General features: G+C 33.3%; 2 protein-coding genes across 3 annotated transcripts; one reads left to right on the top strand and one right to left on the bottom strand.

Moving 5' to 3' along the window:
• Positions 1-257: 257 nt before the first annotated feature.
• On the bottom strand, positions 258-17584 carry LOC129799875 (atlastin). 2 transcript variants are annotated; one of them, XM_055844153.1, is made up of 6 exons: positions 17508-17584; positions 11761-11966; positions 8655-9590; positions 4579-4859; positions 4386-4452; positions 258-1161 (listed from the first exon to the last, which is right to left on the bottom strand). In XM_055844153.1, exons 1-6 carry the CDS (start codon positions 17542-17544, stop codon positions 1006-1008), a joined length of 1683 nt encoding a protein of 560 aa, XP_055700128.1. In that variant the 5' UTR covers positions 17545-17584; the 3' UTR covers positions 258-1005. The 2 variants fall into 2 exon arrangements, with proteins under 2 accessions (XP_055700128.1, XP_055700129.1); XM_055844154.1 differs by lacking the exon at positions 17508-17584 and adding an exon at positions 12167-12552.
• Positions 17585-20485: 2901 nt separating this feature from the next.
• LOC129799881 (integrin-linked protein kinase) lies at positions 20486-25389 on the top strand. The gene is made up of 3 exons (XM_055844166.1): positions 20486-20677; positions 20755-20862; positions 21019-25389. Exons 1-3 carry the CDS (start codon positions 20559-20561, stop codon positions 22274-22276), a joined length of 1485 nt encoding a protein of 494 aa, XP_055700141.1. The 5' UTR covers positions 20486-20558; the 3' UTR covers positions 22277-25389.
• The last annotated feature ends 377 nt before the right edge of the window (positions 25390-25766 follow it).

Below are 25766 nucleotides of genomic sequence, written 5' to 3'. Positions count from 1 at the left end.
TTTTTTTTCAAAGTCAAATTGGAATATCTTCCCAGATAATTTATTTCTCAGCCGATTTGGTAGAGATTGGATTTATTTGAAAGGTCTTGGAATACTCAAAAGAGTGATAAATCTTAAAGTCATTTCACCCAAAATAAACCACTAGCTAGAGTTGTGCCCATGTAATACCGAATGACCGACATGAAATTGGCAAGTATTATTAGATTAAATATTTTCCGTAAATTTAATTTCAAGATTAATTTCTTTTTAAACATAAGTTCACAATATTACAGGTTTCTTTTTATTTGTTTTTAAGTAAAAGGTACAAATAAATTGACATAATAGCGATGTTATTTCTCGTTGAAAGAACCAAAAAAAAAAAATATAATGTGAAAAAAATCTACAGCATTTTATTCTCTGGAAGAACTATCCAAAACAAATTGTTTAATAAATAAATTCAAATGAAAAATTTACAGACTGTCATCGTGTTTTTCTTCTTGCTTCCTTATCCACCAATTACGTTCATCATTTTCTTTTTAATCAACAGTTATTAATATTAATTCGTCACTGATATAAATTACAACAAAAAGGAAAAAAAAACAAAAATAAAAAATATTGAGTCGAAAAAATGTCATGCACATCTTGAAGGTTTTCAATTTAAAATTAAATCTCGTTTGGAGCTTCTTCATTTTTTTCAATTGTCTTTTAGGAGGATTCAAGCTCAAAACTTGACAATTTGTGCCCAACAAGAGGATAAAATATTTGGATGGTCCTATTTCCAGAAGGTGAATCTCAAAACTATCTCACTTCATGCAATTAATTTATTCACTGCAGAAATTCACGTCGGAAATATTTGCCGGAGAAATTAATTCGTGAAAAAAACTTACTTAATTGTCCTTTTTTCTTTCGAAGGGAAGAATCTTATCAGCAATTATTGATTTTATTATTAGGCACAAACTTTTTCGACTTTTTACGATTTTGCAACTGATGTGATGCTGAATTTTGTTGTCTCGCATTCACGTACTCTCATGAGCTCTTTACTTTACCATTTGACGCATGTTCCCTTGATGTTCGGGAAGAGTTTTGACGATTTGTCCCTCCGCCCACTGACGTCTCAACTGCATGAGTGGCCACATGCTGAATGCCCTTCTCCATGCATCCCTGATAGAAAGGTTTGAGCCACTTGTGGCCCAAGAAAAATTCACTATTAATTTCACAAGAAATCAAATGAAACTCCATGAACTGTATGAAACTGCCCCAGTTAAACATTTTTTGCCAAACAAACGCAAAAGAAATATTTCCAATATTTCTAAAATTTCACGAAATAATTTGAAATTTTTAATTCGTTTGGAAATGTAAAGAAGCAACGATTAAAACTTTCTTTTAGATGAAAAAGCCTGATTTCTGAATCAGCAGATACGAAAAATAGTCAGTAGAAAATTCCGAATTTAGGGTAAGTGTGCCAAATTCCGGCCAGCTTGCAATTTCGGCCACCTTTTTTGTTCCACGAATTTCCATGAACTTTTAGATTTTACGTAATCTAGAGATTATACAATGAAAAAGAATAACAAAAAATGTATCTTCGACAAACGAGATGACGCGAAAAAGATATTGGAAGAATTCCCGAAAGGCAAGGAACTATGAGAATGAAGGTGGCCGAAATAGGGCACCAAAGCTATGTCTATATTTTCATTCATTTTAAAATGTATTAAGAATGATTTTAGAGTAAAGAAAGACGGTAAATTCTTTACAAGGTTCCAAGAAATACTTTTTAAGAAGAAAGAATAAAAAAAATCAATTTGATTTTAAAATATTACATTTCAAACTTTAGACTTTGACGCTTGCATGCAACTATGCCGAAATTTGGCACAATTACCCTAAGTATTTATGTAAAACATTTTGTTTCAGTCCAGTTTCTTTCAAAATAAACATGCAAAAAAAACAGTAATACAACTTTGGCTAAAAAATAGCTATTTTTTTCAAACTAAAATAGAGTTTAATTAGAAAATCTTCAAAAAAAGTGTAATTTCTCTTTGTTTTGCATTTTGATCTTATGATATCATACAATTTCAAACAATAATAAAAATACGATTTTTTCGACTGATAAATTATTTAGTCCATTTGAACTGCAACTTTTCAGAACGACTCTGCATTTCTTTATTTAAAAACGAATTTTATTGAAGTGAACTAAAAAAAACTCAAAAAACACTAACAATTTGAGAATCTACAGTGGATATTAATTATTTGTTGTCTAATATACTTGAGAAACTAAGTGGAAAAAAAATTATAAAAAAAAATTACTTTTCCAAATTTTTCCTTTTGCAAATGAGTTCGCTGTAAACCGTAGACCTTATTTATATATTTAAAAAAGAAAAATAATTTTAATTCATATAAAAAATAATTGTTTTCCAAAAGTTGATCATTTTTGATATGCCAAAAGTTTGTTGCCTCCTTTGAAAAAGTAATTAAAAATGGTCAAAACATGCAACCAACTTAATGCAAATCAGTATTTTGAGTTATATATCATTTGAGAGGCAAATTTAAAATTTTCAGTATGGCCACTACTACGGCTCTGAGTCGCTGCCCGAAAGTGAGAAAAGTATTTCTAGAAGTGAGAAAAATATGAAAAATAAAGAGAAAAATAATCAAAGTTTCTAGGCTTTAGCTTGGAAATTATCACGAATGGCAGCCGCAAATGTACGACTGTCACACGGAACGAAACTAAACAAACTAATACCTATCACGAATAAATGATCGATAAAGGCAGTCTCCATGAACTTTCGATACCCTGCGGGCACCAAACTCTAACTAATTTCAATTCAGCTGGAAAATATGTATTTTCAGCTGAATTCTGCTAACCTTAAAACGACACTCGCGAGACAGTGCTATTTCCATACATTTGGTCAGCACTTTTTGTTCAGGAACTGCTAACCGTTCAGCACATTTTTGTTGATCGACTCAGCAAAAATATGCTGAAAACGTTGCTTTTTCAGCTGACTGTGCTAACTGGGTACTAGAGTGCTCGAATCCTGATCCGAATCCCCTTCCTCTAAGCAAGACTCGACAAGTACACAGGACAGGACAACAAGAAACCAGCAAATGAAACAGAAATAACGCAGCTCTCATTTTAAGTAGCGATCACAGCCTATAAATTAATTTCTGTAGGAAGTGATATGATTTCGGCGGCTTAAGCTGCAAATATACCTAATCTCACACAAATCATGAAATAAATCTGTTAAATAACGGATTCACAGCGAACAGACTGTGCTTTTCTACACTGTCATTGCTTTTTTACGCCTTCATTGCTTTTTTACATTTTTACTTTTTTACTTTTTTAAATTGCGGCACCAAACCAATTTTTGCACTAATTTGATATTTTTTACGAGACAATATTCTTTAAAAAGAAAATGATATATTATTAAAAATTTCCGATTATAAGTACCTTGAGAAAAGAGTAAAGAGCAATTGACCGGTCAATTGCTTTTAACGTCAAAATTCAACGTATTTAGTGTTAGAACCTTCCAAAAAGAACGAATTATTCATCAAATATTGGAATAAAAATCCATAATTTTAATTAATTTATTTTTAGTGTCCAATTTTACCCTAAAAGTGTCCAAATTTAGAAACTGTCCAAAATTATGAGCCTTTCCCCTATGCTTGAAGTGAACTGAAGCTTTGTTTTAAGCTTTGTTTAGAGCCAATCAGGTTTAGCGCGCGATTTCTGCGACAACCGAACCTTGTTGGAAGGTCCACTCCTTCTCATCGAAATGTTTGCATGCCCTTAGTTTCACAATATTTCCCAAGAAGAAAAAATCCGATACACATTGGCATTCATGCCGCCATGGAACTAACAAACTATAAAAACGGTATTGGTTGATTTCTGGTTGCCATTTAAATATCCTAACTATTGAAAAAAATTTACACCAAAAAATAAATTTAATAAGATGCTTCTACGTAATGGTAAATAATAAAAATGGACTGTTATTATGTGAAAGTTCTTGCGATCTGATATTGATTGCAGTTCAATTTAACCATTCTCTATTTAAAAAAAAACAAATGACTTAGTAAATCAAAAACCAATTCTTGATTTGCTAAATTTTCTTGAAAATTAAATAAGATCAAAATTTTCTGTAATTTTTATGAACTACTTCAAAAGTTGGTAAAAAAATTTTATTATTAATATTTTGCTATCAAAAGCACAATTTTTCGCTAGATTCCGCAAAATTTCATCAAAGTTTCATATCTCAAATTCCCCAATGCATAATCATGAAAAATCAGTTAATTGTTCCCAATTTGAAGTCAATCAAATTACTAGGCTCAAAAATCAATTCATAGTGTAATAAAATAATAAAAAAGCACTGTAAAAAATCGGCGTAATAATAAATCAATTAAATTGTAAAACTTACATTTTCCCACAAGAAATCCGCCAACACATCGAGCTTCGATCCGAAATCACTCAATTCACCGCTGTACCTGATGTAGATAGCGAAGACGAATGATTTTTATCAGAAAATATGATTAATTGCCTCAGTGATTCGAAGGTGTAATGCAAAAATAAAAAAAAGCAAAAATGAAAAAAGAAAAATAGTTATTACCTACCTTATGTAAGCCCACATGGCGAGAGTAAGGAGAGCAGCACCCATGATTAAATTTGCAGAATTTGCAAAGACATACAATCCAAATAGACCGAAGATGCCACTCAAGATGTACATGACAACGGCTATTGCAAAATAAACAGCCGGCGTTCGGGCTGCTTTGAAGATATTTTTGCTCTCGTTGTGAGCACGGAAGTTACCAAATGCCTCCTCGAGATCACTGTCCAATTTCTCACGATACTTCTCCGAGAACTCCTCACCACCCATCTTCCTCTTGGCCGAGAACTGCAGCAGCAGAAAATTGGCCAATTTTACCACACAATTTGTAACAACTAATTGAATTTTGCTTGCTTAGTAATTTACAAGCAATTTAGCTTAATCTTACAGATTTTCCTTTTGAGCCATAACAAAATATTTTTCTAAATAAATTTTAATCTTTATTTATTTATTTATTTATTTATTTTAGCAAAAAAGGACTTTAAACTCCGAAAGTTTGTTAAAATACCACGGTATTTAAAAAAATACGCATAAGGAACTTAAACAGTTTTTGGAAACATCATAACTTCGTTTCATTACCGCTGATGGCGCTGAAGTCGAGAATTTTTCAAAATTTAAATTTTTTTAGTTCGAGAAATATTTATTATATTCCTATATTGAATTTTTTTAAGGTAAGTTTAATATTAATAAATTAAATGTTTTGCAAATTTATAGAACATTTGAAGTTTGACGATTTTCCGCTAGAGGCGATCTAGATTCAAAATTTTCTATTTTTTAAAATAATTTTTCTTTAATTTGAATTTTGTAAGCATTTAGAATTATCTCACATGAAATGTCTGACTTTAAATAAGCTGAAAATAAAGTTTAGATTTGATTCTTAATTTTACAACATTTTAGAACATCTTTACTGTTAAAAATATCCGTATGGTGGCGCCAGTGTTTGCGAAAAACTCAAATAAAAATTACACGTGATTTCTGTTCCTAAGAACATGGAAATTGCTTCTATTCTTTTTTGTTTTTTTCTTATCTTGTTTTTTTGATGTTTCTTGGATGAATTTTCCCCAAAACCCTGGTTTTGGAAAAGTTTCCTTGTTTCTAAAAACATTTCCGAGCCCTTGGTTAAGTTTATTTAGTTCTAAAAACGTTTCTGTGTCTCTAAAATTACGTTTCTGCATTTCTATAGAAAATTTGAGCTTCTAGAAATGTTTCTGTTTTTTTTTGACACCTTTCGCGTTTCTAAGAATGTTTGAGCGTTCTTTGGATAAGTTTCTCTGGCTTTAGAAACATTACTGTGTTTCTAGAAATCTTTGGTTTTCTATAAACGTAACTGTATTTTTTTCGATAAGGATCTGTTCTTCTAGAAACATTTCTTGACTCCATGGATAACTTTATTAAGTCCTAAAAATGCTTTTGTATTTCTGAAATTACGTTTCTGCATTTCTATAAAAATTTTAGGCTTCTAGAAACGTTTGTTGTTTTTTTGTGACAAAATTTTCGCGTTTCTAAAAATGTTTCCGTGTTCCTTGGATAAGGCTCTCTAACTTTAAAAAGGTTTCCGTGTTTCTAGAAATTATTGGTTTCCTATAAACGTTACTATATTTTTTTTGATAAGGTTTCGTTCTTCTAGAAACATTTCCTGATTCCATGGATAAGTTGATTTGGTTTTAAAAATGTTTCCGTGCTTTTTAAAGTACGTTTCTGCATTTCTACAAAAATTTTAGGCTTCTAGAAACGTTTCTGTCTTTTTTGGCAAATTTTCGCGTTTCTAGAAATGTTTCTGTATTCTTTGGATAAATTTCTCTGACTTTAAAAACGTTTCCTTTTTTCTAGAAACGTTAGTGTGTAGTTTTTTCCGTGCTTCTAGAATTATTTCCGTGTTCTCTAGATAAGTTTTCCGGTTCTAAAAACATTTTCGTGTTTCTTAAATACGTTTCTGCATTTTTTCTGTAAACAAGTTTGTGCGTTTCTAAAAACATTTCATGTACCCTGAAAAAAATTCTGCAGTTCTAAAAATGGTTCCGTGTTCCTTAAGAGTTTCTGCGTTTCTATAAAAAAAAATAGATTTCTAGAAACGTGTTTTATTTTTTGAACAATTTTTGCGTTTCTAGAAACGTTTCCGTGTTTCTTTTAACTCTTTCGTCTCTTTTGGGACTGTAGTACCCAAAGAAGCATATGCATATTCTATGAAAAACAATGTTTTTTAATTATTCAGAACTGATTAAAATCCGATTCTTGTGGATGATTACAAACTATAAGGATGTCCAAATGTAAGATATTTTTTGTAGGACCTCAATTAATTCCTGAGCTTAGATATTTTTGATTAAAAAATGGTGAAATTGGCTTGCAGCATATGCTGCGGTCCGGAAAGAGTTAAACATTTCTGCGCTTTTTGAAAGTTTTTGGGTGTCCGCATAGTTAGTTTGATAAGGTTCCATGCTTCTAGAAACATTTCCATGTTCTCTGGGTAAGTTTCTCCGGTTCTAAAAACGTTTCCGTGTTTCTTAGACACGTTTCTGAATATACAGAAAAAAAATCTATAAAAGGAAATGCTTATGGATTATTTGGATAAGTTTACACGTTTCTAAAAATGGTTCGGTGTTTCCTGGATAAGTTTCTCCGGTTTTACAAACGTTTCCATGTTTCTTATAAATGTTTCAATTTTTTTTTGAGGGTTTCTGAAAATGCTAGTGTATTTATTTGTCAAAATCCTACGCTTCTAAAAATATTTCCGTATTCTCAGGATTAACTTCTGCACTTCTAAAATTGTTCCAGTGTTTCTTAAATGAGTTTCTGCGTTTCTAAAAAAAAATTGGGTTTCTGGAAGCGTTTGTGTGTTTCAGGAATATGTTCCTGTATTTCTAGAAACGTTTTCGTGTTTCTTAGATAACTTTCTTCAGTTCTAAAAGTGTTTCCGTGTTTCTTTGATACGTCGTTTAAGGATTTTTATAAATGTTTTCGAACTTCTGACGTTTCTGTGTGTTTTTGGACAATTTTCCATTTTTCAAAAAAAAAACACTTCAGTGTTCTCTGGATAAGTTTACGCAGTTCTAAAAATACTTTTGTGTTCCTCAGATATGTTTCTATCCTTTCTGTATTTCTAGAAACATTTTTGTGTTTCTGGAAACTCTTGTGTATTTCTTGGAAAAGTTTCTATGTTTCTAGAAATATTTCTATGTTTCTAGAAGCGTTTCCGTGTCTCTTGGATAACTTTCTGCAGTTATAAAAGTGTTTTCGGGTTTCTTTGATACGTTTAAGGATTTTTATAAATGTTTTCGAACTTCTATAGACGTTTTTGTGTTTTTTGGACAAATTTCCGCTTTTCAAAAAAAACTTCAGTGTTCTCTAGATAAGTTTACGTAGTTCTAAAAATACTTTTGTGTTCCTCAGATATGCTTCTGTAGTTTCTGAATTTCTAGAAACATTTTTGTGTTTCTGGAAACTCTTTTGTATTTCTTGGATAAGTTTCTGTGTTTCTAGAAATGTTTCCGTGTTTCTAGAAGTGTTTCCATGTTTCTTTAAAACGTATGGATTTTTATAAATGTTTTCGGACTTCTATAAATATTTCTGTGTTTTTTGGACAAATTTCCACTTTTCTGGAAACTCTTGTGTATTTCTAGGATAAGTTTCTATGTTTCTAGAAATGTTTCCGTGTTTCTAGAAGTATTTTCGTGTTTCTTGAATAAGATTCTGTGTTTCTAGAAGTGTTTCCGTGTTTCTTGAATAAGATTCTGTGTTTCTAGAAGTGTTTCCGTGTCTCTTAAATAAGTTTCAGCTGTTCTAAAAATTCTCACGTGTTTTTATTTTGAATTTCTAATCACGTTTCGGAATTTTTGTATTTTCTGGAACGTTTCTCCGTTTTTTTTAAAACATTCCAGTATTCCTTTTACCTGAAGTAATTACAATTCAAACAGAAAGGAATATTAGACCGTTTTATCTTTTAGAACATAATGTTCTAAATGAGATGCTCAGAGCAAAAAAGGCCTATATGCATTTCAATTTAGAATAGCCCAGTTTTGCTCTGAGAGACTCATCGGAAGTCTGTTCCATTCCCGTTGATGCTGCAAAAGAAACAAAAGCAATTACCTGATGCAAAGCTTTCTCCTTGATCCTCTGGTGTTCAGCATCCAAGTGCCCATTGCTGAGGAAGGGCTTCGTTCCTCCGCAGACATCTTCCATCAGATTGACGTAGAGATCCTTAGCTTCAGCCACTGCAGTCAAATTATTGGCCTCCGCCGTGGCCACTAGCATACTCTTAGGTTCCGGCAGTTCACTCCCTTTGTAGATGTTCATATACGAGATAAAGTACTGAATCAATTCCCTAGCCCTGACCTTCTGTCCATTGATCTCCTTCACAACGAGATTCTCCGGTGCCAGAATTTGCGGAATCAACTCCTGCAGACTCTCCTTGAATTCATCCGTAATGTCTGCCAGTCTTCCGTCAAATTTGGGATTTGTTGCTACTGTCAGACCCGGATGTGGCATCAGGAAGCACGCAATTCTACTAAAGCAGGACTTTATGTGTCGTCTGAGTGATTGCAATTCAGGATGTTGCTTATCAGATACTTCGAGACGTCTCTTGAGGATCATTTCGCCCCCTTGAGCCCCATACGACGCCTCGTAGGGAAAACTCCAGTCACGCACGAGAAACTGAAGTCGCTGAAAGGGTGTCTTGCCAGAATCAGCCAGAGCCAGTCTTCCGTACTCTGTGAACAGCTGCAAATGCTGCAGATCATCCTCCTGAATGTTCTGGGACAGATTGAAGATCTGCACAGAGGATACCATGGTGCTGAGAGCAAATACTGTGGCACAATCGCGCACCGTGCTCTGACTGTCAAATGCACCCTGTGTATCCAGGAGGATTATGGCAACTTTCTGCCCATTGGGAAAGTCATGGAGGAAGATATCTGACCACATTAGGATGCCCGTTGTATCCCTCTCTGAACCCCCACGCCATGAGAATCCCTTCAGAGGATCTGTGTCCCCGCCAAGCCAATCTTTGGTCCGCGTTTGCTGAACATACTAAACACACAAAATAAATCCCCAAAGAGAAAGGAATATTTTAGGACTCATATTCTGGTGATCCTTTTAAAAAAAATCTTACTATCTGAAAATCTAATATAATTCATTCTGAAAATTGTATACAAAAATCTTCTCTTTTAGCGAAGACACTCACCCTAAAATTTAAATTTATGTCTTAACAAAAAAAAATTAAAAAAAAAGAATTACAGCAAAACTTAGGGTAAGTGTACCAAATTCCGGCCAGCTTGTAAATCCGGCCACATTATTTGTTTCTCAAATTTCCTATACTTTTTTTTGCATGCAAAAAAAAATAACAAAAAATATCGCTTCGACGAATAAGGTGGTCTGAAAAATGCATTGGAAGAATTCCGGAAGGCAAGGAACTATGAGAATGAAGGTGGCCGGAATATGCCACCAATGCTATGTCCACATTTTTATTCATTTTTAAATATATTAAAAATGATTTTAGAGAAAATAAAGACGATAAAGTGCCTACAAGGCTCCAAGCAACACTCCTTATAAAAAACAACAAAAGAAATCAATTTGTTATTAAACATATTACATTTCAAACTTGAGACTTTGGCGTTTGCATGCAACTATGCCGAAATTTAGCACACTTACCCTATACATAAAAGAAAATTGATTACTTCATTTTGAAACTTTACGTTACTGCAGTTTTTTTTAAGAATTGGTGTGTGTCTTGGATTTTCATTTATTTAATTTGTTTTTAGATAAAATTCACGTTCGTAACCAGACATAACTGTGTGATGTCTTCTGTTCAATTTGGGAATAAATTGTTTGAATATAACCAGATATTTAGTCATAATATCATATATTTCGTACAAGTCTCCATTTCTACTTTATCCAAGACACTTTCTTCTTCTAAAAAGGAGGACATACAGTAGAGTCTTACTATAGTCCATATTTGGTTCCAGATTTGACACTTAGGTCGCACTATACAGTATACTCTCTCTCAATTGGGCATTTGGGACAAAATGTCATCCGGTTTACCGATAGAATTGAGCGTCAAAGCCTTTGTAAATTCCACAAAAAGCGCTTTATTATAAAGAATCACGATAAAATAGGAAGAACTACAGCGAATTTGAGCGAATTAGCTTCATAATTAAACGTGAAAATTGTCAACAAAATTTGTCGCCCGATTAATAAAGTTCCGATTGAGTGAGAGCCTACTGTAGTCCATGTCATTTTTTAAAATTATCAACGACTTTTAGCATTGAAATTGCTCGACGGCTTCCACTTTCTTTGCGATTGTGGTACTTGCCCTCGCTCTCTTCATTATGGATCACAATTATCACAACTACTCAATAAAGGTTGCCAAAAATATTAGAATAATTATGACAACATTGCATGTCGCGTACTAAAAAATCATAATCTAACATAAAATCCGTTTTTGTTTTTCTATCCTTTTTTATTCTTTTTTTTTCTTTACTTGCCACAAATTTGTAAGAGGGAATCACCCTATTTTTTGTGGATTTTAAATAAATTGAATAAAATTTGTGTTTTGAAATCAACGGTCGATAAATTGTGGACTATAGAGCGATGGCCTATAGCGAGACTCTACTGTAATTGGATATGCAAACAGTGCTAACTATTGCCTAACATCCATTCATTCGGTCTTTTTCTGCATAATAATAGTTTTTTAATTCACTTTTTCAATTTTATTTAAAAAAAAAAGGAATATTAGAATTTTTCCGGGTAATTTTGAGGCATGCATAATGTTAATAAATAAATAAAAATTTAAAAAAAAATCAATTTAATTGCAATGAAATATTATATTGAATGGCGTTGAAAAAACGAAACAAACACCAAGAAGGGAAACTTTGTGTTAAAATTTACTTACAAGAAATAGAAAATAGGACTATAAATGCCAAGTTTTTGACAAAGTTGGTAGAGAGGGAGTGTGTCTCGGCTAAATATATTTTTTGCATTTAATTATTTTGTTTTAATTTTTAAATCCCTAAAATATGCTTATCATTACAATTGTTTTGAAATATTAAAAAAAGTACAAAATCGATAAAATCTAATTTATTTTCTAGAGATAATTTAAATTAATTTAGAACGAAGGAGGACATAAACAAAATTCACAGCGATTTTTTGGGAGGAAATTTCACCTTTTTTTTAATTGAAATGTTTAAGAGATTGAACTTACCGTTGAGTACATGTATCGCAGGAAAAAGTCAAGAAGGAAGCTTTTGCCTTTGCGAAAGGCTCCAGCTACCGAAACCACCACAACAAAGCGATCCTTGATATCCTCCTGCAGCAGGATGTCCGTCAGAGCATCCTCCTCCAGCAGAAACGTGTGATCCTCTCCAGTTGTTATCACTTGTATTGGTCGTGCTTGATCCATGTTGTCCACTTTTGAGAACAAGACAGAAAAATAAAATATAACAACCCACACAGAGATATTCTATTAAGAATCGCAATAAAATAAACTGTGACATCAATTTCTTCTCCTCCCAACTCTCTGGAAATCGACGCAAGTTCAATTGATCGTGGATTGAATTTAACTAAAAATTGTACAATATTGGCAAATTCAATGATACTTTCGATAATACCTCGCATTTTTACGGCCCCCCAGTTACGTAGATCTTTCCAAATTCCTTCAAGTATCTAATAATAATTGAACGCTTTTATTTTATTTTATTTTGCCTTTATTGACTGCCACTGTTCACTGATAGTGTCATTGTTTCCTTTCTTTTTTTTCTTTTCTTTTCTTCTTTCTCACACATAAACTTGAATTTTCTGTATTCTTTGTGCCTTCGCACTAATTTGGTGTATAATTAGGTGCACATTTCGTGCAGAAATAGACAATCTTTCCACCACTGTAAGCTCTTTTACTTAAATTATCTCAATTGATGACAAGATTTAGAAAGACAGATGCAAAATTCACAGGGTGATTCGCAATTTTACCTGGTTTTTTTTCTTTTAATAAATGACGAATTTGACCTTCGGAAAGTGAAAAAAAATCATTTATTAAAAAGAGCTATTTTACTGGAAATAATTAAAAACAAATGGAATGACTTCAACAAAGAGAAACTGTTCTCTCACTCAGTCACACAAATCGCAATTCGCTGATTTACAGGTTCTTATCAAATTCCAATTCCAATTTAAGCAACTCATCAACTTTTGTTATTTACATTAGGGCTAAGACACATTGATCGTCAAAAGTGGAATAAATTAGCCAGGACACATACCATTTGCAAAATTCAATCAAGTTGGCGATAATTCCAAAAATTACGGCTCCGGCACAGCTTTTAGATCCGGAAAATTTCTTTAAGTCGAAATTTGAATCCTTTACTTTCTCACACGATTTATATATGTCTATCTCATTCTTTCGCACTCTTCTTCTTTTAAACGTCACATCGAATTGAAGTGCAAAAGAATGAGACAAACATATGCAAAACTCGTGAGAAAGAGAAAGATTCCAATTTCAACCTCATGAAATTTTCCTGATCTAAAAGATGTGCCGGAGCCATTAGGACGAAATGTCTTAGCTAAATAAAATTCTTACAAAACGCAGAAAATAAGAGAAAATGTACAATAATATTTTCTAGCGCCTCTATTGTTGGTTTTGCAAACTTTGCTAGTTTTATAAAACTGTCGGTTATTCAAAGGCCTTCATATTGCCGCATTAGGAATGAAATAAGTTTAGTAGAATCGTAGCTACGGTTTCCTAATTATCAAAAATCAGCTAGAATGGGTTTGCTTAGATTACAGGCGCCTGGACGTTATTATTATTACACCATGTAGAAGTTTAAGAAGCCAAACAAATTTTCGGAATTTACTAGACATAACCAAAAAGATTAAAATTTATTTTTACATATTAAATGTTATGCCCAACGCACAATAACTTTTGTTTGTAAATATATTTTCAAAATTTGCTATGAGAGAAAACGAGACAACTAGATCTCTGTTTCATTCACTCTCATTGAAATGTCAAAAACATGTTTACAAAACAAAAGTTATTGTGCGTTGGGAATTATTATGCCCAACGCACAATAACTTTTGTTTAGTAAATATGTTTTTGACATTTCAGTGAGAGTGAATGAGATCTTAATTTAGTCATCTCGCTCACTCTCATAGAAAGTTCTGAAAACATGTCAAAAAACAAAAGTTATCGTGAGTTGGGCAAAAATAAATTTTCTCATTGTAAATTCATATATCAATTTTGTCAATTCTTTCCATTATTGATTGTTGTAAATTTGTTCAAATTTTGAAAGGTCAAGATCAATGTTTATTGAACACTTTATCATATTTTTATCAACGTGGTAATAAAGGAGAGATGTTCCGGCATAGCTTTTAGATCAGAAAAAAATTAATGAAATCAAAGTACACATCACCTTCTTTACCAAACATTTCGCATATCCTATTCTGAAAATTGAAAATGGAATTTCGAATTGGTTGTGATGTTCAAAAGAAGAAGAAGAAGAGTAAAGGATAAACGATATGTAAAACGTTAGAAAGTGAAGTTAATATTGGATTTCATAAAAAAAACATCTGATCTAAAAGGTGTGCCGGATCTCACTACTCTGGTACACCTTTTAGATCAGGAAAATTTCATTCAATCGAAATTCATATCCCTTTCTTTCTCAAACGTTTTTACAATATGTCTATCCTAGTCTTTTGCACTCTTCTTCATCTTCTTTTGAACATCACACAAAATTAAATTTATTTCAGTCAAATATTGAGACCGAAAGAGTGAGATAGACTTGTGCAAATTATTTGAAAAATAAAAGGATAGTCATTTTGATTCTATGAATTTTTTCCGACCTAAAATTTGAATTTTGATTTGAAAGATTAATAAAATTGAATTACAGTAGCTCAATGTATCAAAGACTCACTCTGTAATTGCGCTCAGTGAACAAAATGCAAACCAAGTAAAAAGTAGCATAATTAAGCAATTTCATAAAATATTGGTATTAGATCTTATCAGATTTTTACTGCTTAGATTATATAACATACTGTTCAAATTGAACCGCTTTTATGTTGTTGTTCATTGAGCAATTCTTTTATGCCTTTTACGACTTAATTGCGACTACTTCCCTGAGTTGTGAGATAAAGAAGGCTTTAAGAATTATCACCGTAATGTCACATATAAGATTAATAATTATATTAAGAAAAGCCGAAGAGAGAGGTATATATAGTATGCAAAATTTCAAATGGAATATCACATGTGTTAGACAGAGTATACTCTAGTCTAGTGAAGTAATACGATGAGTAAGATATTACTGTTCGAATTAATTGTTTTCTGAATCATATAACAGGCAATTCTAGCAGTTTTCCATGCGTGCCAACTTTGATTCGGTCAGTTTTCGATCGAAACACAAGAGAGAGGCAAGATAAAACACTGCTATCCTTTTGTAAGCATTCTCGCAGTTCAGAAAGTATTAATCTTAATATTAATCTTATATGTGACATGGTCATCACACTATGCATTAAAATCTTAAGAAGATTCACATAAATTGTCGCTATTATGATTTGAAAACCGTATTTTTTGACTCTTAATTAATTAAATGGTTAGACTTCGACTATTTTTGTGATGAAAAGCCGAACTTGGCCCAAGAAAATTGTTTTAAATGGTGTTAAAATAAAATTATTTTTATTGGTTTCTCATGAAAATTAATATGTTTCTCTTTAATTTTAATTAAAAACACATTCCTGCCTACACCTAGGAGCAAACTGGAGACCTCTCGTTAACTAGACGAATGCTTTATCAACTGAACAAAACTTGAACTTGAACAAAAAGTTGACAAATTCTCGCAATTAAAAATTTTCTAATTACAAAAAAAATGTACAGTTTTTTTTAGTATTTTACTGCTACTTTTCTTTGTGTTGGTTCTTGTCACGACTATTTGGTACTTTGGTGTCTTTAGAACATGGCGGGACTGGGATAAAACAGTCGAGACAGGAACCAACACTAAGAAAAGTCGATAATGCAGAATCACTTGAGAACAGTCATGTGCCAAAAAAAAAATGTTCAGACAAAAGATTTCCCGGGGCAATCATCTTCCAGATGGACCCCTAATTAAAAAAAAAGATTTCCCTTTCATTAGTAAATGAAAAATATACTGAGGTAAGGCCTAGGAGATTTTCATTTCTAAAGGGAGATTTCGTATTAAAATATCTCCGTTTAAATCAGCTTTATACGAGCTTTATGGTGTCTACACATTAGAAGCAATTTTCGTCAAAAATTGTTTTTTTTTTTTTAATTCTGACGTTTCTGCCTAACAAGGATAGGGGAAATTTTCTTTAAAAAGGCATTTTTTTAAAGAAATTTCTACTAGTGTGTTGAGGCCATTAGACCTAAGGCTTAAGCCAAATGACTTAATTGCTCTAATTTTTTTTATCAATCATGATTTTTTAGGGAAATTTAACTTACTATTGGATTATTAAAGATAAATGACCTATTAGGCTTTCAAAAAACAATGAAATTGCTCGCCATTTATGATTATGAGACCTTTGGGAACTTTGCTAAGCCTCTAGTCTGAAGACCGCTTTAAGGATTTAAGTCTTCTAAAGTTTGTAAGGGCCTTGACACAATGGGGATTAGCCGAGAGACAGCTTAGCGTAATTATATTAGAAATAATGGTTAAACTACATTTTCATAATTTTCCACTAAGTCGTCTCTCGGTTTAAGTCGTAAGTGTGTCTAGGGCATAAGTTATACAGTTTTCAGACATAAGGCTTAGCCATTTGGCTTAACTCCTCTAATTCCTTATCAGGCATGTTTTTTCAGAAAATTGTTGTTTAGGATTGGATATTAAGGGCAAATGATCCATTAGATTTCGAAAAATCAGTAAAAGTGCTTGTTATTTAGATATTGAAGACCTTTAGGAACTTGGCTAAGACCGGTTTCAGACTTAAGGTTTAGCCCAGTTTCCAATGGTCTCGAAATTCAAAATAGCGAACAATTTTAATGTTTTTTTTTTAAATTCAATGGATCACTTTCCCAATAATCAATAAGTTTTAATTTTCCAAAAATTATTGATCGATAAGAAATTAGAATAGTTAAGCGAGTTAAGCCATATGGCTAAGCCTCCAGTCTGAAGCTGGCATTAAAAGCCAATTTAGGGATTTATCTCAAAAGTTCAGAGAATTAATTAGGCCTTGATTCAATCCTAATCTATCCTGGTTATTCCAATTGGATTCCCTCCAATAAGAGAATCTCATTAGAACAATTTCCCTCTTTGCCATCCAGGTCACCCTGTACTTTCGGCAATTGTGTGCGGCTGAGTTTAGCTGAAAGGTGAGAGTTTTGGGGGGAAAATGCCTGCGATGCTGTACAATTTATTAATAAAAGGTTCAACCTTGGGCAGTCATCTCGCGAGTTATAAAGAAACCCCCTGCAAAAGCAATAAAAAAAAAACCGAGAGCTAAAGCTGCACCGTATCCCACGTTAATCCAAATGAACTAGAAATTATCACACCGTCAGCATGTCTCTACGCTTTTCCGTTCCCTTCATGCGCCACCGTGGATCTCCCCCCTTGTCTTTCCCCAAGAGATTGCGGAGAGGAAGAAAGAACAGTAATTTTAAGTACAAAGATCACTTCCAATTCCCAATGCCAATAACGTCACAGATTTTTACTTTTTTCCCACTGAGCCTTCTTGGATATCATTCCCGGTAATTACACGTTTTTTAGATGAAGCAAAAAACGGTAGAAAAAACCTGAGATTGGGAATTTGCAGAAGTTGTCCGTGACTTTTATTTTTTCCTGACCAGAGGCCCCGTGTTTGGAGCCCTCGTCACAAAGGAAGCATTTTTGTGGTGAAGGAAATGTTCTGCAGGGTGAATTTCATATGGAATGGAAGTACAGGGCATTGGGGATGAATTTACGAGAGAAATTGATGTGAAAATCCGGATGGAAATAGGTGAAAATACAAATAGTTCCAGCTCACCTGAATAATGTTTACTTCTTACACTGTCAGTCGCCATATTTTCACTGACGTCGAGGGGCGGTAAATTCGTGGGATATTTCAATGTTTCATGAAACATGGCAATCAATTGCTATTTTGTTTTGGACTTTTTTGGGATTAACAGCGACATTTATATTGAGCAAATGGCAAAATGGATTATTTAAGAGCAATTGTATAAGTAAATTTTGCAGAATTCTTAATAACAGGGATAAAATTCAAAGAAAATTTTATGTTTCACCATAGTGTTTCACATATTCCTCATTTTCTATGTTTCTGGGTTTTTTCTATGTTTCTTCTGGCAATTCGCAGCAGTGTTGCCAACTCTAGAAGATTTTCCCTAGATTTAGGAGAACCGAGTGGACAATTAGGTCCGAAAATTTTGATCTAGGAGTTAGAATTATTTAGGGAGAATATTTTTTTTTGAAATTATCGAAATTATCTAGAAAATTTATCAGAAAAATTGCGACAAACACAATCTAACGTGAAAAATGTCAACAAAAGCATTTTCAAACGAAACTTCGCTTGAATTAAAGACTAAAAGTGTCTACACTACACATACAAATTTACTTCAAAAACCCATCTTTTTATCAAAAATTCATACCAATGTGAAGGCAAGTTTTTTGAAGCACACTTAAATTTTGATTATGGTTTCCAAATAGCGGAAACAAATGTTGTCTGCTCAAATTGGCATTCGATTTTTTTTGTTGTGTTCTGATTGCATAGAAGTTTTCTTGACAAGTTTGCAATTATTATTAAGACTTTGCAAATTTATTTTGATCATATAATTTAAAAAAAACTTGATTTTCATACTATTATTCTACGTCCAAATTTCTCCATAAATTGGATGACATTTCCGCTTCCAAATGCACGAATTTGAAAGACTTTTTGTTTATAAAACTTAATTTCTCTGAAACAAATTCAAGGTAATTTTTATTAATCATAATAAAGGCAGTTCTATAGAATTTTGTAAAATATAAAACTTGTAATAGATAATTAAAAATTGTTCATATAAAATAAAATTATAAAACTGACCGGTTTTACTTACAGAGAGATTTTATGAAATAAATGAAAATAAATAGATGCTATCCACTTTCAGAATTTTGCAAAAAAAAAAATAGATGGAAAAATTATGTTTTTGTAGTGGAAAAGCCATCGACTTTTATAAAAAAAAATTATTAAAATAGGGATAATTATTCGAACCATTTAACTATCCTCATATTCCGTATTCTGATAAATAAACAAAAAATATTTTGTTTTCCAACCACCAGAAAAAAATGCATGTGAAAATTATTAAGGATAAGGATATACGCACGCAATAAATATTCTTGACAAGGTAGGGTGAATGGTGGAAAGCGAGACACTTAAGAAAAAGTTCAATTTCAAATGCATTTTTAAGCCGAATAAATATATATTTTTTCCATTTTCTTTGCATCATGAGATTGTTTGTGAAATATTCTAACAGAATCTTAACAGTTTTTAATGGATATTTCAACCAATTAATTGGAATATTCTATCAAATTAAAAAACAACACATTTTGAAAAGATGGACAAAATTTTGAAAAGCTGGACAAAATTTTTGGAAAGCTGAACATATTGATATTAATGACAAAATATCATACGAAATATGTAGAAAATCAAATGTTGAGGGTTTTCTGTGTATACTTGCAAATTGGATGGTAATGCTAATTCCTCCTTTATGTCCGGTTAACAGTTCAGGAGCCCTAATTGCCAAGAACCTCCTGGACGTCCAACCAAAAAGAGGTTCTGTAAATTTCACAGACGCCTCGCGCTGTCCAGCAGTTACAGCTTTAAAGCAAATGAAACTTTTTAGCAGATTTGGATACTCAATCCGCCCAGGTCCTTTTCCACTTCCTTTGGGAGTTCTGTGGAGGCTCCTCTTTGTTTTTCTCCAGGTATTTTTGCGATATTTACTATCCATTCTGTCAGAAAAAGTGGTCTTCGGAATCTGGAAATCTTTGCAGCCTTTCTCCATGAGATTTTCTCCTTATCAGTTGCTAACTGCTGTTGCAACTATTTCTCCGGATACTTAAGGATCTTTGTCTTCCTTGTGAACATGATTTCACTGCACAAAACCACTAAATTCATTCCAAAATCAACTTGTCCAAGATTTCATAAAACTTGTTTTGAAAGCAACGCGAAATTAAATCACTTTTCTATTCTTTTTAAATGTAATATTTCACAAATATTTTTAATTCACCTTGGATGTGTGTCCTTCGATTTTCACTGCGGACTTAACAATATTTCACAAAATATGACGAAAAATCAAACAAAACACTTTGATATTTTCCTAGCAACTTCCCTAAGAAACAAAGAAAATGACAACTACCGTGTCAAGCAGGTTATGAATATCACGCATGCAATACACTTTTTAAATTCTTCATGCAAGTCACCCTTTGATTGTTTTATAACGATTTTTGCATTTTTAACTTCTCGAATAATCATAAAATTAGGTTTAATAATCTTTTTATCGAAAATTGAAATATTTAATTGATTTATTATCAAGTTTTTAAGGAGGTGTCTCACATTCCACACTGCTTTGTCCAACTTTCCAAACTGTCTCGCTTTAGACCAATTACCCTACGCAATAAATACTCTTTCTTGACAAGGCAATACTTCCGGTCAAGCGCCTGGCAAGTTGGTTTTTTTTTATATGGAGCTATTTGAAGCCAATTCCTAAATTGATCTCGGACTCAGCTCACAGTGCTCAAAGGAAAAAAATTATTTAAACAAAAATTTAGTATATTTATCCCTCCATACGGAAAGGTATCTTATAATACGGAAAAACTTCTCACTTTTTAAATATTTAGCATAACGATAACGAGTGCAGAAAAATTCCCATAGGCATTTGTATGTAAAAGTACGAAATTGGCTTCAACTTTGAAGGCCACTCGCCGGGGACTAGCTTCCGGTGAATATTCAAATTCAAATATTTGAAATTTAGGAGATTTTTGGGAGATTTGAGCATTTAGGACGAACTGTCATCGAAGTGTTGGCAACACTGATTCGCCCGCCATGTTGACTGTCAAAGTCAGTGACGTCATTCTTGTTTTTTATTCCTTCCCTGGAACTTTTTCTCACCATCTTCTCCATAGGAAACACAAGTGGAATTACCTTTTATTTCCAGCCTATCGGTAAGACAAGATTCAAGAGGTGAATTTTCAGTGTTGAGGAGAGATCGTGCTACATTTCCAATTTGTTTTTCTTGCAGTTTTCTCAAATCGCCCATCATGGAGGACATTTTTCACTGGTGCAGGGAAGGAAATTCCATTCAGGTGCGCCTCTGGCTGGATGACACGGAGCACGATATGAATCAGGGGTAAGTGATAGTGATATAAGTTCCAGGGATGTGGGTAAAAGTGGAAAGATACTCCTAGGATGAGCGGAAATTGGGGCAAAAGGGAGATTGAACGGGGGTTTTGTGTGGGCGAGACTGGCCAGATGGTGATAGTTTGTTTGGTTTCTGCTCTTGCAGAGACGATCATGGGTTTAGTCCACTTCACTGGTGTGCCAAAGAGGGCCACTCGAAATTGGTGGAGATTCTCCTCCAACGTGGGGCTCGTGTAAATGCCACAAATATGGGGGATGACATTCCTCTGCATCTGGCCACAGCTCATGGCCATCTGGAGATAGTCATGATGCTGCTGCGTCACAAATCCGATGTCAATGCCACCAATGAGCATGGTAATACTCCCCTGCACTATGCAGCTTTCTGGGGATACACGGCAATTGCCGAGGAATTGGTCAATCACGGAGGATTGGTATCCCTGGCCAATAAAGACGGGGATACCCCTCTGGACAAAGCCAAAGCCCAGCTGGCCAAGCGCCTTCACGATCTGGCAGTTGAAAGTGGTCAGGAGCTGAGAAAGATCAGTTTCAAAGATCAAAGTTGGCTGGGCCTGAAAACCCGATCCCGGGATGCCACTCTTTCCCGCTACAAAGGAATCAATATCCGGGATTTGGAATTGCACACAAAGCTCGCAATTCCAGCTTCTGGAGAAACCTGGCGCGGACGCTGGCAGAAGAATGACATAGTGGCGAAAATTCTCAACATCCGGGAGTACAGTGCCCGAATTTCGCGGGATTTCAATGAGGAATTCCCAAAATTGCGAATTTTCTCGCATCCAAACATCCTTCCTGTCATCGGTGCATGCAATTCTCCGCCAAATCTCATTGTAATCAGTCAGTACATGCCCCGGGGCTCCCTCTACGATCTCCTCCACGGAGCCGTTGGGGTCGTCGTGGACACAGCTCAAGCTGTCCGTTTCGCTCTGGACATTGCCCGTGGCATGGCCTATCTGCATTCTCTCGAGCGCATCATCCCGGAATATCACCTGAACAGCTACCACGTGATGATTGACGAGGATCTCACGGCCAGGATCAACATGGGAGATGCAAAATTTAGTTTCCAAGAACGCGGAAGACTCTACAAACCTGCCTGGATGTCTCCGGAAGCCCTACAGAAGAAACGATCAGATCGCAATTGGGAAGCCTGCGACATGTGGAGCTTTGCCATTTGCGTCTGGGAATTGGCCACCAGAGAGATTCCCTTTGCCGATCTCTCACCAATGGAATGCGGCATGAGGATTGCCACTGAAGGACTTAGAGTGCAAATCCCACCAGGTACTTCGCCCTATCTGGCCAAACTCATTCGGATCTGCATGAATGAAGATCCAGGAAAACGACCCAAATTCGATATGGTCGTGCCGATTCTCGATAAAATGAAGCGCTAAGTCGCACGCGATTTTTTTAATCGACTTTATCTAACTTCCTGCCTCCTCCACCCCTTTAATAATCCTTTTCAATGTTCTCAAATCGTGATAATTCATCGGATAAAAGCCTGGTTTTTTTTTACTAATATTCCTCATCATTCATTAACTCGAATTTTTGTAAAGAAAAAAAAGTGTTCTTAATGCAAAGTGCAAATTGACGAAAACTGTGTGACAAAATGGCCTTAATTCTCTGATAACCTACTCAAAAAAGTATTTGATTTCTTAAAGTTTCCGGAAGATACTGCAGGATTGGGGTCTTTCAGAGATTACATGTAACTATTAGAAGTAATACGTTGAATTTTTGGTCAGGTAGCAAAAACTTTAGGTAGCTAAATGGTGAAAATGATCAGTAATGCCTGCGACATACCTTTTAGATCAGTAAAATTTCATGAAATCAAAATTCGCGTCCCTTTATCAAAAGGTTTGCATAAGTCTGTCCTACTCTTTCGACTCCAAATTGGACTGAACTAAATTTAATTTGGTGTCATGTTCAAAAGAAGAAGAAGAGTCTAAAAGAGCAGGATAGATATATGCTAAACTTTTAAGAAAGGGATGTGAATTTTGATTTCATGAAATCTTACCGATCTAAAAGGTGTGCCAGAGCCATAAAAATTCAAATTTTATCTATAATGGCTCCGGCACACCTTTTATATCAGGAAAATTTCATGAAGACGAAATTCGCATCCCTTCCTTTCTCACATGTTTTGTATATGACTATCTCACTCTTTCGCATACCAAATTCTATTGATCGAAATTGAATTTGGTGTGATGTTTAAAAGAAGAAGAAGAAGAGTGCAAGAGGATGAGATAGTCATATGCAAAATATGTGAAAAAGAAAGGGATTCGAATTTCGACTTCATGAAAATTTCCTGATCTAAAAGGTGTGCCGGAGACATAAAAATTGAAATTTGATCACTTTTAGATCAGGAAAATTTCATGAAATCAAAATTCACATCTCTTTCTCACGAGCTTTGCATATGTCTATCCCATTCTTTCGCACTCCAAATTCGATTGAGCTAAATTGAATTTAGTGTGGTGTTTAAAAAAAAGAAGAAGAGTACGAAAGAATGAGATAGACATAGACAAATCGTGTGAGAAAGACAGAGATTCTAATTTCGACTTCATGAAATTTTACCGGTCTAAAAGGTGTGCCGGAGGCATTAAAATTAAATTTGGTGAATTAATAACTTTGAAAGCAGTGAAATCATCATTTTGGTTTGTCAATAATTTTTTATTGACCTAAATTGCTTTTTAGGGACCAAACGGATTTTTTACTGACTAAAATTGTTTTTTTTTCCCCAACAAAGTTGTTTAGTCTTTTACCAATGGAAATGGACTTTTATTACAAGCCGAAATAGTTATTCTTTTATCAACCAAAATTGATTTCATTTACTGATCAAATTTGACTTCTTCTACAAGACGACACTTTTATTTTATTTACTGACCAAAATTTACTACTTTTATTGTCTAAAATATTTTTTCTATTTTTTTTTTATAATTCAAACAGATTTTTTAAACAAACCAATATAGACTTTGTACCAAGATTGACATTTCTATTAACCAAAATTAACTTCTTCTACTGATTAAAATTACTTTTGCTGACATAAATTGACTTCTTTTATTGACCGAAATTGTTTTGTTTTTACTAACCGATTTTTTTTGAAAACCAAATTAGACTTTTTTACTGACTAAAATTGGCTTCTTTTGCTAGCCAAAATAGTTATTCTTTTATCAATCAAATTGACTGACTAAAATTATCATCTTTTACTGACTTAAATTCACTGCTTTTACTGACCAAAATTGACTTCTTTTACTGACCTAAGTTGACTTCTTTTACTGACCAAAATTAACACATTTTGCTGATTAAAATTGGCTTCTTCTGCTGACCTAAATTGACTTCTTTTACTGACCAAAATTAACATCTTTTGTCGATCAAAATTGACTTCTTTTACTGACCAAAATTAACATCTTTTGCTAATCAAAATTGACTTCTTTTATTGACCAGAATTATTTTTTTATTAACCAATTTTTTACAGACCAAAATTGACCTCTTTTGCTGATCAAAATTTATTGCTTTTGCTAACCAAAGTTGGTTTTTATAAAGACCAAAATTGACTTTTTTGCTAACCAAAATAGATTTTATTACTGGCCAAATTATTTTTTTAGAGATCAAAATCAAAGTTTTAATAATAAAACTTAATTTTTACTGATCTAATACAATTTCTTTTACCCAAAATTGTTTATTTACTGATCATTTTTTCCAAAATACTGACCAAAAATTGTTTACTGATTTTTATTGATTGCACAAGATTTTAATTTAAATTTTACGATATCTTAGTATATTTTAATGAATTTTTAAAGTGTTTTTTAAAGATAAATTCTTTTTAAAATACCGGAAACATATTGTTCATAGCTTTTACAAATTCATATGAGACACAAAAGATCAAAGTTCCTGATCAAAGAATGCCAACTGATCATTTAGTGGTATTTTCCAATTTAGGGGAAAGCGAGGATGTTTGAGAGAATTTATTTTATTCTGAAAATCTTTTAATTTTTCCTAAAAGAGTACAAAGTAAATAGTAAGAAAATTCTGAACTTTTCGCTGAATAAAAGGATAAAAATACGTAATGAAATACAAGAATAATAGCAAGAAAATTTGATGTTCTCAAACATTATCGCCCTCTCCTACTTCAAAAATATTGTCATCAGCCAAAAAAAATCCATTTTCTAACTTGTAAAAAAAAATCTCCTCGGTATTTTTGCCATTGTGTGCCAAAAGATATTAATTTGTAATATTATTTTTATATAAAAGCGTGATTGTTGATCAGAGATCGTTGAGTGGAATTTAAATGAGCACAGAAAAGGAATATCTTTTCCAGTGATGTATCATTCAATATCTTTTTTTTTCGTCGTTGTTGTTCTTGTAACAAAATCAAAAGGCCCAACAAGAGAGAGAGAAAGAATCCCCATCTTATCTGCAATTTCTTCCGCAACAGAGAGTTGTATTTTCAATTGATAGTAGTTTTTACAGAGGCAATAATTGTTTTAATAAAATAAAAAAGTCATTAACAAGAGGAAGAATGTAAATTATTTTCCCAATCATTCCGCCCCAATAAGAAAAGCATCTGCTGCAGGAGAAATGATTGAGATTCTTCTAAAGGAGACTACGTGGATTTTTCTGCAAATTCTTCTTTTTCGAACGTATTGCACATGTTTTTAACTCTTTTTTACTCAAATCTAAATTAAATTTGTTGTGATGTTTAAAAGAAGAAGAAGAATGTGAAAGAGTGGGATAGATATATGCAATACGTTGAGAAAGAAAAAGATGGGAATTTCGACTTCGCATGAAATTTTCCTGAACTAAAAGCTGTGCTTGAGGTATAAAACCTTTTAGGCTTGGAACTTTTTTCTGCTGAAATTACAGGATTTGTCCGGAATTTTGGTCATAGGA

Source organism: Phlebotomus papatasi, chromosome 1 (genome assembly GCF_024763615.1).
Source record: "Phlebotomus papatasi isolate M1 chromosome 1, Ppap_2.1, whole genome shotgun sequence".
NCBI classification, from domain to species: domain Eukaryota; kingdom Metazoa; phylum Arthropoda; class Insecta; order Diptera; family Psychodidae; genus Phlebotomus; species Phlebotomus papatasi.
This window is presented reverse-complemented; position numbering and strand designations above follow the sequence as displayed.

Coding starts and splice junctions, on each gene's coding strand:
- LOC129799875 (XM_055844153.1), bottom strand. CDS start 17,544: ATGGCGACTGACAGTGTAAGAAGTAAACATTATTCAG. Junction 11,967..17,507: donor AAGAAGTAAACATTATTCAG/GTGAGCTGGAAC, acceptor TGTTCTCAAAAG/TGGACAACATGGATCAAGCA. Junction 4,860..8,654: donor AGGAGAAAGCTTTGCATCAG/GTAATTGCTTTT, acceptor CTGCTGCTGCAG/TTCTCGGCCAAGAGGAAGAT.
- LOC129799881 (XM_055844166.1), top strand. CDS start 20,559: ATGTTGACTGTCAAAGTCAGTGACGTCATTCTTGTTTTTTATTCCTTC. Junction 20,678..20,754: donor CTTTTATTTCCAGCCTATCG/GTAAGACAAGAT, acceptor TTTTTCTTGCAG/TTTTCTCAAATCGCCCATCA. Junction 20,863..21,018: donor GAGCACGATATGAATCAGGG/GTAAGTGATAGT, acceptor CTGCTCTTGCAG/AGACGATCATGGGTTTAGTC.